The 14,709-nt window shown below is 46.9% G+C and overlaps 1 protein-coding gene across 1 annotated transcript in view; it reads left to right on the forward strand.

The window, feature by feature from the left end:
• The first annotated feature begins 1,274 nt into the window (after positions 1-1,274).
• The window catches only part of MICOS10 (mitochondrial contact site and cristae organizing system subunit 10), a 38,058-nt gene continuing 24,623 nt past the window's right edge, over positions 1,275-14,709 (forward strand). Inside the window, exon 1 of the mRNA XM_086325912.1 lies at positions 1,275-1,393. Within this exon, the coding sequence (XP_086182038.1) occupies positions 1,330-1,393 (64 nt within the window). The 5' untranslated portion in view covers positions 1,275-1,329. The remainder of the gene's footprint in view (positions 1,394-14,709) is intronic.

Here is a 14,709-nt window from a genome sequence, read left to right on the forward strand (position 1 = left end):
ATACAAATATCTATAAACAGGTGTTCCAGTGCAATGTGGAGGCTCCATGTGTCAGGTGAGCTCCTGCCGCAGGAGGGAGGTGGACAGTGGCTCCGGGCTGCATTAGTGAATGAAGGGGGTCTCTAGGTTCTTAGTGCAGGTTTCCTAAAGTGAACTCACTGAAGCTTGAATATAACCAGTAGATGAACAGGGGTCATTGACAGCTTCTAATCAGAGGAATGAAATGAAAAGCGTTAGTCGCTCGGTCGTGTCTGACTCTTTGCGATCCTATGGACTGTGGCCCGCCAGACTCCTCTGTCCATGGAATTCTCCAGGCAAGGCTACTGGGAGTAGGTAGACATTCCCTTCTCCAGGGGATCTTCTCGACCCAGAGATCCAACCTGGGTTTCTCCCACTGCAGGCAGATTCTTTACCACCTGAACCACCAGGGAAGCCCCGTAAGAGGAATAAAAGGATCAAATCTGTATTTGTTGGTAGGCTAGAGGAAGGAAACGGGAAGGGAAAACTAAAGGACCCCGGCGAAGAGGCTGAATTATGAATAGGAAGGTTGACTAGGAGACAGAATTTAGCAATGCTTGCAATTACTTAGGGAGAATATGTAAAGAGGATAGACGGCAATCCAATGAACCAACACTCCAAGCAGCTGGGAGAGGAAGCAACCGGCAACGGTCCTCTGAAGAGAAGAGTCAGAGGAGATTTAGCAGACTGGTGTCCTGGGAGCCAAATGAATAGAGAAGGCAGCGACAAGGAGGATCAAGAACGAGAAAGCGGCTGCGTCCAATGCCGTACAGAGGTCACAGGCGTCTGTGGCTTGGCAATAAGTGGCCTTTGCCTGGGCAATTTCTGCGGTCAGAGGTGACGGCGGGAGTTCCACGGCAATAAATGAGGGAACGCGGGAGGAGAAAAAAGCCAAGGTGAGGCGACCAATGAAGAGACCCTAGCGCGGTGCCCTCACTCGCCCTGTGGAATTTCCAAGGCCAGAGTCGGGAGCTGGTGTAGTGAAAGGAACCTTCCCAGACAGGCTCTGGATGCCGCCTAGGAAACCTGTCTGCCTCGCAACCCTTAGGTAGGCGCAGCTCCAAGGTCAGGGTCACCTCAGGCTTCCGCCACCCGTCACCTTGACGACCAACTGGAAAAAAAAAAAAAAAAGGAAAGAACGGAAGTAGTCAGATCATCTCGCGATATCTGGTGGGCCGGCGCCGTGGGCCTTCCGGACTTGGGACAGGCGGCTGGCTATCGCGAGACTTGCCTGGGGGCGGTGGGGGAGGGGCTCTGAGCGCGGGGCCCGACGGTCCGGAAAGCTGGAGCGGCTGCTGCTGGCGGGGGAACATGTCGGAGTCAGAGCTCGGCCGGAAGTGGGACCGGTGCTTGGCGGACGCCGTCGTGAAGATAGGTGAGGGGCTCCTCGTCGTGTCCGGCGGGCGCCGCCGGGAGCCGAGTCGTCGGCTCTAGGGCCCGCTGACTGGGAGGGTGGAGGAGAAGCCCCGTGAGAGGTCCACTCGGCGGGTGAGAGGTCAGGCCGTGCGGCCTGTTCCAGCCACTCAGGCCGGGGCTCGGGGCCCCCGGGGCCCTGGTCACTTGAGCGGGCTGGGGGACACGGGCCATAGGAGCCTGGGGGCGCTGCCCGAAGTGGGAGGGGTGCAGCTGCAGCAGCCCCGAAGAAGCCGGGGTCGCGTCGGCAGGCGGCCGGAGAGTTGCCGGGCTCTGCGAGTGGAAGCGGCGTGTGCAGGGGGCACAGGGGCCAGGGGCTGGGGGTTCTCCCTGGGGTCACGGCTCTCTGAGGCCACGTTCCTCCCCTGCTGAATCAAAAGTGCCTGCCGAGAAGGTCATCTGCAAGCCTTTTATAGATTCTGCCAGGCCTCACGTGGGTCGCTGCCATTCCCGACTTGGAACCTGATTTATCAGCCTCGGAGTAGTTTGAGGCCTGAAAGCGGGGACATTGGTGCTGTTCATCTGGAAGGAGAATCGACTTGGAAAATTAAGAAGCCGATTGGTCCTTTGTGAGCCCGACGTGTAACTCGTGCAGCCTTTTAACATGCGCTCCGTGAAGTCAGTGCTCGGAGGGGAGTTCAGTTCAGTCCGACTCTTCGCGACCCCGTGGACTGCAGCACGCCAGGCCTCCCTGTCCATTGCCAACTCCCGGAGTTTACTCAGACGCATGTCCATCGAGTTGGTGATGCCATCCAACCATCTCATTCTCTGTGGTCCCCTTCTCCCGCCTTCAATCTTTCCCAGCATCAGGGTCTGAATAAGGAGTCAGTTCTTTGCATCAGGTGGCCAAAGTATTGGAGTTTCAGCTTCAGCATCAGTCCTTCCAGTGAATATTCAGGACCAATTTCCTTTAGGATGGACTGGTTGGGACTTGGAACCTGATTTATCAGCCTCATAGTAGTTTGAGGCCTGAAAGCAGAGACATTAGTGCTGGTCATCTGGAAGGAGAATTGACTTGAAAAGTTAAGAGGCTGAGTGGTCCCTTTTGAGCCCGTCTTGTCACCTGGTGTAGCCTTTTAACATGTGCTCCATGACGACACAGACTGTGAAGTCAGTGCTGGGAGGGGAGAGGAGAACTCTTTTGCTAAGTGCTAGACTCTGTGCTCAGTGTGCAGCTTAAGTGAAGGAATTTGATCAGGGCCTGGTGGTGGTTTAATTGCTCAGTCGTGTCCGACTCTTTGTGACCCCATGAACTGTAGCCCACCAGGCTCCTCTGTCCATGGGATTTCCCAGGCAAGAACACTGGAATGGGTTGCCATGCCCTCCTCCAGGGGGTTTTCCTGACAGAGATATTGAAACCCGGTCTTCTGCATTGCAGGCAGAATCTTTACCAACTGAGCTATGAGGAAAGCCCATTGATCAGGGCCTAATCAATGGCAAAGTTGGGAATTTAACCGAGGTATTTTGGCTTCACGTCCCATGCTTTTCTTCAATACTTTTATTACCTGAATTCGATATTTTTGTATGAAAATCTTAAAGAGTATTTAAGAGGATTTAGGATTGTGCTATTGAATGAAAATATTGGAAAAGAAATAAAACTGTAAGCAGGGATGTTTCCTGGTTCATTCACTGTTGTAGCTTCAGCCCCCAGAAGAGTGCTTAATAAAAAATGTTGAGAATGAGTCAGTAAGTGAATTTATCACAGCTTTCAGTTCACCACTTACCAGCTGTGTGATTTGGGGCAAGTTATTTAACCTCTCTGTGCCTGCTTCCTAATTTGTATTGAGTAAATTGGCCATAATATTATTACTGTCTTACAGAGTTGTTTTGAGAATTAAATGAGTGAGTTTATGTAGAGGCTTAACTGTGAAATGGGGATTAAGAGACAGATTTACCTAAAAGGTTGCTGAATGTTGAAGGACAGAAAAGTATACAAGATATTTGCACAATGCCTGGCACTTACTATGTAGTCAGCAAATAGCGATAGTAATAATTGTTGATGTTAGTATTATGCCACTGATGATCAGGCTTCTCAGGTGGCTCAGTGGTAAAGAATCTGCCTGCCGACGTAGGAGATGCAGGAGACATGGGTTTGATCACTGGGTTGGGGAGATCCCCTGGAGGAGGAAATGGCAGCCCACTCCAGTATTCTTGCCTGGACAATCCCATGGACAGAGGAGCCTGGCGGGCGACGGTCCACGGGATCACAGAGTTGACCTGACTGAGCGTGCACACACACTGATGATCACCTGAGGCGGTGAGGAGTGTGTGTCATTCATGAGTGGGACGTGGGGGTGGGGCACACAGGTGGAATAATTAAATGAAGCATGAAGTGACGCTCAGCTGTGTCTGAGTCTTTTCGACCCCGTGTACTATACAGTTCGTGGAATTCTCCAGGCCAGAACACTGGAGTAGGGAGCCTTTCCCTTCTCAAGGGGATCTTCCCAACCCAGGGATCGAACCCAGGTCTCCCGCATTGCAGGCGGATCCTTTACCAGCTGAGCCACAAGGGAAGCCCAAGTGAAGCATGGTGATATGTAATTACAGATGAAGATTAAAATGAATTATTCCAATTCTTTGCTGTAGAGCTGTTATTATGAATCAGGTAAGTGCAGTGGTAGGTTGGGAGAAATGGGCCTTTAGCAGAGCTTTGGATAATAACTTGGATAGTTAGGGAGAGTGGAAGAACTTGAGCAAAGGCTGGTTAAACTTTTATGGAGGAGGAAACTGAGGCAGGGAGAGGTTAAGTGGCTAGAAGTGAGGAGCTGGGGTTAGCACCCTGGTGTTCCGATTTTAGCACCCACTCCTCCCTAAAGAAGGCTGGCTTGAGTGGAGTCAGAACTGTGAAATATCTTAGGGAGATTCTACTTTTTCTTGAAGTGTTTTGAGTTGCCTTTGGCTTTTTCACATGCATTCTGCATATTCACCACCTCTGTCTTTAAAATCTGTTACTTTCTGCTCCCAGGGCTCAGTAAGGTGAGGCTGGTGGGGGACTGTGAGCTAGTTAACACATACATGCTGAGCTGCGGGCCAGCCAGTGGGCAAGCAGAGAAGCAGAAGGCATTTCACTGCCCTTAACAGGGAACTGATGTGATGTGAATGGAATTTTGCTATGATTGTTCTGGCAGTGTTTTATACAGAGCAAATCAGGAGTAGAAAAGGCTGCGAATGTGAAGTGAAAAGTCTGAACTGTTAGACCAGAAAGGAGTGGGTGTATTTGAGAAACTTCACGAACTTTTCCCTCCATTTATGGAATGGAGATAGTAATACCCACCTCCTAGGCCATCACAGTGCCAGGTACATACCAGGAACTTAATAAATGCTGTTTTCTTTATCTTCTCTCCAACTGGGTTAACTTTGTCACATTCTGTTTCTTATAATAAGGATGACTCCAAGGTTAGAACTTGGTTGATGTCATTGATCAGAAATTGGAAGAAAAGCAGGAGGGGTGCATGTGCACCTCATTCCAGTCAGTTACATCTGGGTCTTAGTAACTGACCGTGTGAGGTGGCAGGAGAGAGACTGGAGGGGGAAGAAAAGCTCATGATTTTGGGGGTTTTTCTGCTTACATGGTTGGATTTGTTTGAGAATGATGAGGTTGAGAGGGTTTTTTTTCTTTCTTTCTTTTTTTTTTTTTTTAAAGATTTTACTTGTGTGTTTTTGGCTGCGCAGGGTTTTATTGCTACGTAGGCTTCTCCCTGGTTGCGGTGAGCAGGGGCTGCTCTCTAGCTGCGGTGTGCGGGTCTCCTGCAGTGGTTCCTCCTGCTGAGCCGGGCTCTAGGGCCTGCGGGCGTCAGTTTCGGCACGTGGGCTCAGGCTCTAGAGCGCAGGCGCAGTAGTTGTGGCGCAGGCCCTGAGTTGCTTTGCGGCAGGTGGAGCCTTCCTGGATCAGGGGTTGAACCCACGTCTCCTGCGCTGGCGGACGGACTCTTTACCACTGAGCCACCAGGGAAGCCCCTTGAAGAGGTTTTTAATTTTGAGGGAGAAGCTGAGTTCAGATTTTGAGGAGCTATCCCTTAAGTAATGGACTTCAAGTAAGGGTATATGAGAAATGCAGAGTGGAAGTGTAATTCTGGGAGGCTTCCGTCTAAGAGGATTGAGACTGGGGGATGAACGCTCTTCTGTCATGAGTGTTTTAGTTTTTATTCCTATAGGCAGTGAGATTATAGAACTCTTGAAACCTCTTTGGCTGCCTGCTTTTCTGATACTTCAAAATGTAGATGGAGACTCAGGGAATGGCAGCCTGCCATAAGATAGAGGTTTGGTGGAAGACGTAGGTAGGGAAGAAGGGCCAAGGCAGGCTCTCAGCTGCATGTGGATACTTTCGTATTTTCTGCCTTGAAAGGGCCTGAAGGGAGGTCACGGTGAAGGACAGCTCCCTTGGTGAGCACTGCTCTGTTTGGCTCCTTCTACCTAAGTGTTTTCAGTCTTTTCCCACTGGTTTGCTGAAAAATGAATGTTTTATTATTATTATTATTATTTTTTGCCATGAACTGTTGTTGCTTTTATCTGTTTTTAATTGGAGTATAATTGCTTTACAGTGTTGCATTCGTGTCTGCTTTACAGTGAAGCTCATCAGCTGTACATGTGCTTGTATCCCCGCCCTCCTGCCCCTCCCTTCCCCCCAGCCCCACCGCCGGGTCCCCACAGAGCCCCCAGCGAGCTCCCTGTGCTGTGCTGCAGGTTTCCACCAGCTGTTTACACAGGGTAGAGTGAAAAATCGGAGAAGGCAATGACACACTACTCCAGTACACTTGCCTGGAGAATCCCATGGACGGAGGAGCCTGGTGGGCTGCAGTCCATGGGGTCACTAGGAGTTGAACAGGACTGAGCAACTTCACTTTGACTTTTCACTTCCATGCATTGGAGAAGGCAGTGGCAACCCACTCCAGTGTTCTTGCCTGGAGAATCCCAGGGACGGGGGAGCCTGGTGGGCTGCCGTCTATGGGGTCGCACAGAGTCGGACAGGACTGAAGCGACTTAGCAGCAGCAGAGTGAAAAATGACTGTTTCCATTGCTCATGTGTAGCCTAGATATTGTACAGCTGAGTTAAAGAGCTTTCGTAAGCATGTACTTTCAGTTCAGTTCAGTCGCTCAGTCGTGTCTGACTCTTTGCAACCCCATGAATTGCAGCACGCCAGGCCTCTCTGTCCATCACCAACTCCCGAAGTTCACTCAGACTCATGTCCATCGAGTCAGTGATGCCATCCAGCCATCTCATCCTCTGTCATCCCCTTCTCCTCCTGCCCCCAATCCCTCCCAGCATCAGAGTCTTTTCCAGTTTGTCAACTGTTCGCATGAGGTGGCCAAAGTACTGGAGTTTCAGCTTTAGCATCATTCCTTCCAAAGAAATCCCAGGGCTGATCTCCTTCAGAATGGACTGGTTGGATCTCCTTGCAGTCCAAGGGACTCTCAAGAGTCTTCTCCAAACCACAGTTCAAAAGCATCAATTCTTTGGCACTCAGCCTTCTTCACAGTCCAACTCTCACATCCATACATGACCACAGGAAAAACCATAGCCTTGACTAGACGGACCTTTGTTAGAAAAGTAATGTCTCTGCTTTTGAATATGCTATCTAGGTTGGTCACAACCTTCCTTCCAAGGAGTAAGCGTCTTTTAATTTCATGGCTGCAGTCACCATCTGCAGTGATTTTGGAGCCCCCAAAAATAAAGTCTGACACTGTTTCCACTGTTTCCTCATCTATTTCCCATGAAGTGATGGGACCGGATGCCATGATCTTCGTTTTCTGAATGTTGAGCTTTAAGCCAACTTTCTCACTTTCCACTTTCACTTTCATCAAGAGGCTTTTGAGTTCCTCTTCACTTTGTGCCATAGGGGTGGTGTCATCTGGATATCTGAGGTTATTGATATTTCTCCCCGCAATCTTGATTTCAGCTTATGCTTCTTCCAGCCCAGGGTTTCTCATGATGTACTCTGCATATAAGTTAAATAAGCAGGGTGACAATATAGAGCCTTGACATACTCCTTTTCCTATTTGGAACCAGTCTGTTGTTCCATGTCCAGTTCTAACTGTTGCTTCCTGATCTGCATATAGGTTTCTCAAGAGGCAGGTCAGGTGGTCTGGTATTCCCATCTCTTTCAGAATTTTCCACAGTTGATTGTGATCCACACAGTCAAAGGCTTTGGCATAGTCAATAAAGCAGAAATAGATGTTTTTCTGGAACTCTCTTGCTTTTTCCATGATCCAGCAGATGTTGGCAATTTGATCTCTGGTTCCTCTGCCTTTTCTAAAACCAGCTTGAACGTCAGGAAGTTCACGGTTCAGGTATTGCTGAAGCCTGGCTTGGAGAATATTGAGCATTACTTTACTAGCATTATTTTATTAGCGTTACCTTACTAGCGTGTGAGATGAGTGTAATTGTGTGGTAGTTGGAGCATTCTTTGGCATTGCCTTTCTTTGGGATTGGAATGAAAACTGACCTTTTCCAGTCCTGTGGCCACTGCTGAGTTTTCCAAATTTGTTGGCATATTGAGTGTAGCACTTTCACAGCATCATCTTTCAGGATTTGAAATAGCTCCACTGGAATTCCATCACCTCCACTAGCTTTGTTCCTAGTGATGCTTTCTAAGGCCCACTTGACTTCACATTCCAGGATGTCTGGCTCTAGGTGAGTGATCACACCATCATGATTATCTGGGTCGTGAAGATGTTTTTTGTATAGTTCTTCTGTGTATTCCTGCCACCTCTTAATATCTTCTGCTTCTGTTAGGTCCATACCATTTCTGTCCTTTATGGAGCCCATCTTTGCATGAAATGTCCTCTTGGTATTTCTGGTTTTCTTGAAGATTCTCTAGTCTTTCCCCTTCTATTATTTTCCTCTGTTTCTTTGCACTGATCGTACTTTAGGCACAGGTTTTTTAAGAAAACTGTTCTTCAGGGATTTACTCTGAAGCTTGAGTGATGTTCTCATATAAATTGTCCTATAGTAAGAGCTACTTTTTTTTATAAATACCCCCTCCCTTTCCTATCATAGGGAAAGCAATTTTATTTCTCCCGTATTCTGGATTTCAAATACCTATTTATTTGCGTGTAATAGGAGTGTGTGGGGTAGAAGATTCCTAATATGGTTGACCTGGTGTATTGAGCCTGTTGAATCACGGAAACAAAGCGCACGCCTGCCTGTACCCGGCGCGGCAGGCGTTGCTCGTGGCACGTCTGTTTCTGTCTTCTTTCCCACTCCTTTCTTTCCCTCGCTCCCGCTCACATTTACTTTTCCCTTTGGCCTCCATTCTTACTCCTGCTGCTGCCACCCATATGCACTGTCTAGTTATCCATCGCATCACTAATTTTTAATAGCTCATATCACCATCTGAAATTTGCAGTCTGCTTCTTTACTTGATTGTCCCCCCACCCTAGAATGTAAGCTTCATGAGAGTCAGACTGTTTTGTTCACTGTTGACCCCCAGCCCCTGGCATACAGGAGACATACAATAATTATTGCTAAATGAATGACATGGATTGCTGAAAATTTTGTAGACTCTATTCTCTGCCCATACTTGCTACCCAGTATGTTTATTAATTGAATGAATCAGCTCTTAAATTTTAAAAGTCCAAGTAAAGTCGATTTCATATGAATTTCTGCCAGTTCATACTTTGATCACATGTGCTTGTACTCTTGGAACTTTTGCCAACTTTTAAAATTTCATATGGGCATGTAAATTAGTGTCAGTAATAATGAAGTAGTATTAGAAATATTTGGGACTAGTCAACGCAGAAACGTAAACCAGAGAGCACTTTTTTATTTAAACAAGGAGAGGGTGGTGTTGGTTTAAGCGGTAGTGCCAGAGCCTCATTGCAGGAAGTGAAAAGCGAGTGAAGAGTATTAAATATTACGTTTTATGAATAGCATGTTCCGTTGGTTTTATGTGAATGCATTGTCAATAGTTTTTGCTAATTTTATGGATTTAAGTTTTACCAGGTTTATTGAATGCTCCGGTTTTCTTCCGCACTTGGCTCGCGGGCTGCGCCGTTTGTTTTTCTTGTACATTCTGAGTAGTTAAGTCTTGTGTGCGCCCTCATGAATGGATACCCGTTCTGCTGGTGAGACTGGCAGGCATGCATAGTGCTTACATCAGAGTCTTAGCAGTTCTGGCACGGGGCTGACGCCCTCACTTTGTGCTTGTCACTCTGGACTGGACAGGAGGGTCTATTTTCTCTTGCCCAGTGAAAGTGAGATTCCAGGAGATGAGAAAAATCAGGGTTGTGAGACTTACGGAGGTCCTTCCTTGCAAGTTGAGAATTTCTAAGCCCTGAAAGTGTAAGTCATGGAAGCGTTGTCATTGCCCTCAGAGTCCTGTTACAACTCACTCTTGAGCACATAAGCCCTGCGCCGGCAGCCCGTGACCTCGTGACCACGTTGATGTCCGTGTGACAGGGGCCAGGGCCCCAGATTCGCTGGGGGAAGCTCTGAGGAAAGTCTTCCGGCACTTCATGATGCATTTGGAGGCCAGGCTCCTCTGTCCATGGAATTTCCCAGGCAAGAATACTGGAGTGGGTTGCCATTTCCTCCTCCAGGGGATCTTCCTGACTCAGGGATTGAACCTGGGTCTTCTGCATTACGGGCAGATTCTTTACCATCTGAGGCACCGGGGAAGGCCATTTGGAGGCCTGCGGAATCCTTAACCTGTCTTGAAAAGCTGTCTCGTTGGTTGTAGTTCCTCCTCCCCCACCATTTCACCCCACTGTGAGACCAGAGTAAGAAATATCTAGTACCTAGTCCACATGTGGGCTGGGAAATCTGCAAGAGAGGAAAGAGACATCTTGCCTGTGAAAGGGGTTTCCCAGCACCCTGACTTTCCTGAAAAAGGCTGGCCTTGGAGGCCGGGTGTGTTAAGCATAAGGAAAAATGCGAGCTGTGGACATTTATAAGCAGCCCCTAGAATGTCTTCCCGTTAATGGACTGTGATAGCCTTCACATACTTTTCCTTTTCTTTTTCTTGATTTTTTGCATTAGAAATAAAAGTACCATTGAGGACCTCTCTGTGTCTTAGTTTTCTCAGTTATAAAGTGGCAGTTGTTACAGCAGGGATAAAGTGAGGTAGCCTTTGCAGAGCGGTTGGTACATTACCTGTACTTGGTAAATACTTGCTGCAGGCATTGAATGAAGGGTAGCAATCGTAACTTAAAATAGTGAACACATTTGCTCTGAATGTGAACACTGCGGGTGGCATGGAAGTCTGACAATCGGTATTTCAGTTTATATACATAATAGTAATTATTAATGTATATGTCCCCAAACAGTGGAAAGTCCCACCCTTCCTGAGGAAAATGAAAAGCAGGTGGTGACATTGGAGTTCAGTCTTACATACTATGTAGGTGTTCAGTGGGCGGAATGGGTGGAGGTCTGTATTTCAGGCCTCAGAAACTGTCCAGGAAAAGCCCCAGAGGAGAGAGAGACTTTGGCTCCTTCCAGGAATGATGATAATGCCTACCATTTACTGAGCACTTAGTGTGTGCCACACACTGTGGTAAGCTTGTAACATTATCTCATTTAATCTTCGTAATGTTGCGAGGTGTTTTCCCCTCATTTTTTTTATTGTGACAAAATGCATATAATGAGATTTACCGCCTAATGGGACAGGTAAATTAGGAGTTTGAGATTAACACATATACGTATCACTATGTACAGTATGAGCAGCGAGGTCCTACTGTATGGCACAGGGAAGTATATTCAGTATCTTGTAGTAACTGTAATGGAAAAGAATCTGAACACACACACGTGTATAAAATGGAATCACTTTGCTGTACACCTGAAACTAACACAACTACCCTTCAATAAAAAACTTTTAATTTAAAGAAAAAACGTGAAGCTTACCATCTGAAGCATCTGTAAGTGTACCATTAGATGGTGTTAAATACGTTCACGGTGCTGTGCAGCCGACACCGTCATCTGTCTCCATAATGCTTCATCTTGTGAAACTGGAACTCCGCCCAGTTAACAGTAACTCTCCACTCTCAGGCCCAGCCCCTGGCAACCACCACTCTATTTTCTGTCTCTGTGATCTTGACTGCTCTTAATTACCTCGTGTAACTAGAATCCTACAGCATTTGTCTTTTTGAGATTGGCTTATTTCGTTAAGGGCTTCCCTGGTGGCTCAAATGGTAAAGAATCTGCCTGCAGTGTGAGAGACCCAGGTTCAATCCCTGGGTTAGGAAAATCCCCTGGAGAAGGGAATGTCTTCTACCCTCTCAGTATTCTTGTCGGGAGAATTCCATGGAAAGAGAGGAGCCTGGCAGGCTACAGTCCATGGGGTCGCAAAGAGTTGGACACGACTGAGCGATTCACACTTTGACCATTTCACTTTAAAGTGCTGCACTCAACATGTCAGCCAATTTGGAAAGCTCAGCAGTGGCCACAGGACTGGAAGAGGTCAGTTTTCATTCCAGTCCCAAAGAAGGGCAGTGCCAAAGGATGTTCAAACTAGTGTACAGTCACACTCATTTCACGTGCTAGCAAGGCTATGCTCAGAATCCATCCAAGACAGGATTCAGCAGTACATGAACCAAGAACTTCCACACGTACAAATCGGGTTTTGAAGAGGCAGAGAAACCAGAGATCGAATTGCCAACATTTGTTGGATCGTGGAGAAAGCAAGGAAGTTCCAGAAAAACATCTACTTCATTGACTATGCTAAAGCCTTTGACTATGTGGATCACAACTGGAAACTTCTTAAAGAGATGGGAGTACCAAACCACCTTGCTTGTCTCCTGAAAAACCTGTATGCAGATCAAGAAGCAACAGTTGGAACCAGACATAGAACAACTGTCTGATTCTAAATTGGGAAAGGAGAATGACAAGGCTGTGTATTGTGACCCTGCTTATTTAACTTCTATACAGCGTACATCATGTGAAATGCCAGGCTGGATGAATCACAAGCTGGAATCAAGATTGCCGGGAGAAGTATCAATAACCTCAGATATGCAGATGATACCACTCTAAAGGCAGAAAGAGGAACTAAAGAGCCTCCTAATGAGGGTGAGAGAAAAGAGTGAAAAAGCTGGCTTAAAGCTCAATATTCAGAAAACTAAGATCATGGAATTCAGTTCCATCACTTCATGGCAAATAGATAGGGGGGAAAAAATGGAAACAGTGGTAGATTTTATTTTCTTGGGCTCCAGAATCACTGCAGATGGTGACCGCAGCCACGAAATTAAAAGACCCTTGCTCCTTGGAAGGAAAGCAATGACAAACGTAGACAGCATATTAAAAAGCAGAGACATCACTTTGCCTACAAAGGTCTGTCTAGTCACAGCTATGGTTTTTCCAGTAGACATATATGGATATGAGAATTGAACCATAAAGAAGGCTGAGCACCAAAGAATTGATGCTTTTGAACTGTGATGTTGGAGAAGACTCTTGAGAGTCCCTTGGACTGCAAGGAGATCCAACCAGTCATTTAGTAAAGGAAATCAACCCTGAATATTCATTAGAAGGGCTGATGCTGAAGCTGAAGCTCCAGTTCTTTGGCCACCTGATGCAAAGAGCTGTTGCGTTGGAAAAGACCCTCATGCTGGGAAAGATGGAAGGCAAAAGAAGAAAGGGACAGCAGAGGGTGAGATGGTTGGGTGGCACCACCAACTCAGTGAACGTGAATCCGAGCAAACTCTAGACAGTAGCAGATGGAGAAGTCCCTGAGGTCTCCAAGTGTGGGACACAACTCAGTGACTGAAGAGCAGTGGCGGTTCTATTTTGAATTGTTTGAGGACCTGCCATTCTATTTTCCACAGTGACTGTACCATTTTGTATTCTTAGCAACACTGCCCATGAGTCCCAGTTTCTTCACATCCTCAGCAATACTTGTTTTCCTTAAAAAAGTTTTTATAGTAGCCATCATGATCAGTTTAGTGTAGTATCTTACTGTAACTTTGATTTGCGTTTCTCTAATAATTAGTGATGACGAGGGCATCTTTTCATGTGGTTATTGGCCACTTGTGTATCTTTGGAGAAATGTCTGTTTGAGTCCTTTGTCCATCTTTGAATTGTTGTTACTGCATTTAGGATTTCTCTGTATATTCTTATATTAATCCCTCATCAGATCTGTGATTGGCACATATTTTCTCCTGTGTATGTGGGATGCCTTTTGGCTCTGCTCTTACCTTTTGGTATACAAAATTTTAAAGTTTTTATGATGTCCAGTTTGTCAGTTTTTGTTGACTGCTTTTGGTGTCTGAGCAGCAAAAAAACGCCTCTATTTCTCCTCTACTCTCGTACTCATGGTTCTTCTAATGTCGGCTGTATGGGTATTCCACACCAGGCTGTTCTCTGACACTAGCTGGGTGTTCGATAACACAATTCAGTTTTGACACTAACAAGACCGCACAGAGCCTCCGGGCTCAAGGCTTACGTCCCCTGAGAGTCTCGCTTCAGATGCCAGTCACAAGTCCAGATTGTTACCGGTGCTTTTGACTGGCTGTGAATCAGAGGTTCCCGTGCTTACCTCCTAGTCATCAATAACTTGTTAAGAATGGCTCACAGAACTCGGGAAAACCGCTTACTTACTAGGCTTCCCTCATAACTCAGGTGGTAAAAAATCTGCCTGCAATGCAGGAGAGCCGGGTTTGATTCCTGGGTCAGGAAGCTCCCCTGGAGAAGGAAATGGCAACCCACTCCAGTATTCTTGCCTGGAAAATGCCAAGGACAGAGGAGCCTGGAGGGCTACAGTCCATGGGGTCACAAGAGTCGGACACGACTTAGCGGCTAAACCACCACCACCAGATTACCAGGATACTAAAGAATAGGAACGCACAGCCAGGTGAAGAGAGGTCCCGAAGGGTCCCGTGCACAGGAGTTTCTGTTTCTGTCGAGTTGGGTGTGCCTCCCTCCTAGATGTATTCACCATCCTGGAAGCTTTTAGAACCCCATACTTTTCGGGTTTTTCAGACGCTTCATCACGGAGCCATGATTAATCGTTAACTCAGTCTCTAACCCCTCTCCCCTTCTTGGAGGCTGAGGGGTGGGGCTGAAAATTCCAAGGGTGGCCTGCACTTGCTGGTGGTCAGCCCTCATCTTGAAGCTATGCAGAAGCCCATCAAGAGTTGCCTCATTATAGGAAAGGACGTGTCTATCACCCAGGAAGTTCTGAGCAATTTAGGAGCTCTGCCAGAAACTGGAGGCACAGACCAGTGTATTTATATATTTTTTCTATGATTTCATATCCAAGAAATCGTTGCCACACCCAGTGTTGTGACACTTTTGTCCTGTCTTTTTTTGCGTGCGGATATCCAGTTTTCCCAGGACCGTGTGTTGAAAAGACA

This window comes from Bos grunniens, chromosome 2, assembly GCF_055505025.1.
Source record: "Bos grunniens cultivar Pamir isolate PY7600 chromosome 2, Bosgru_T2T1.0, whole genome shotgun sequence".
In the NCBI taxonomy this organism is placed as follows: domain Eukaryota; kingdom Metazoa; phylum Chordata; class Mammalia; order Artiodactyla; family Bovidae; genus Bos; species Bos grunniens.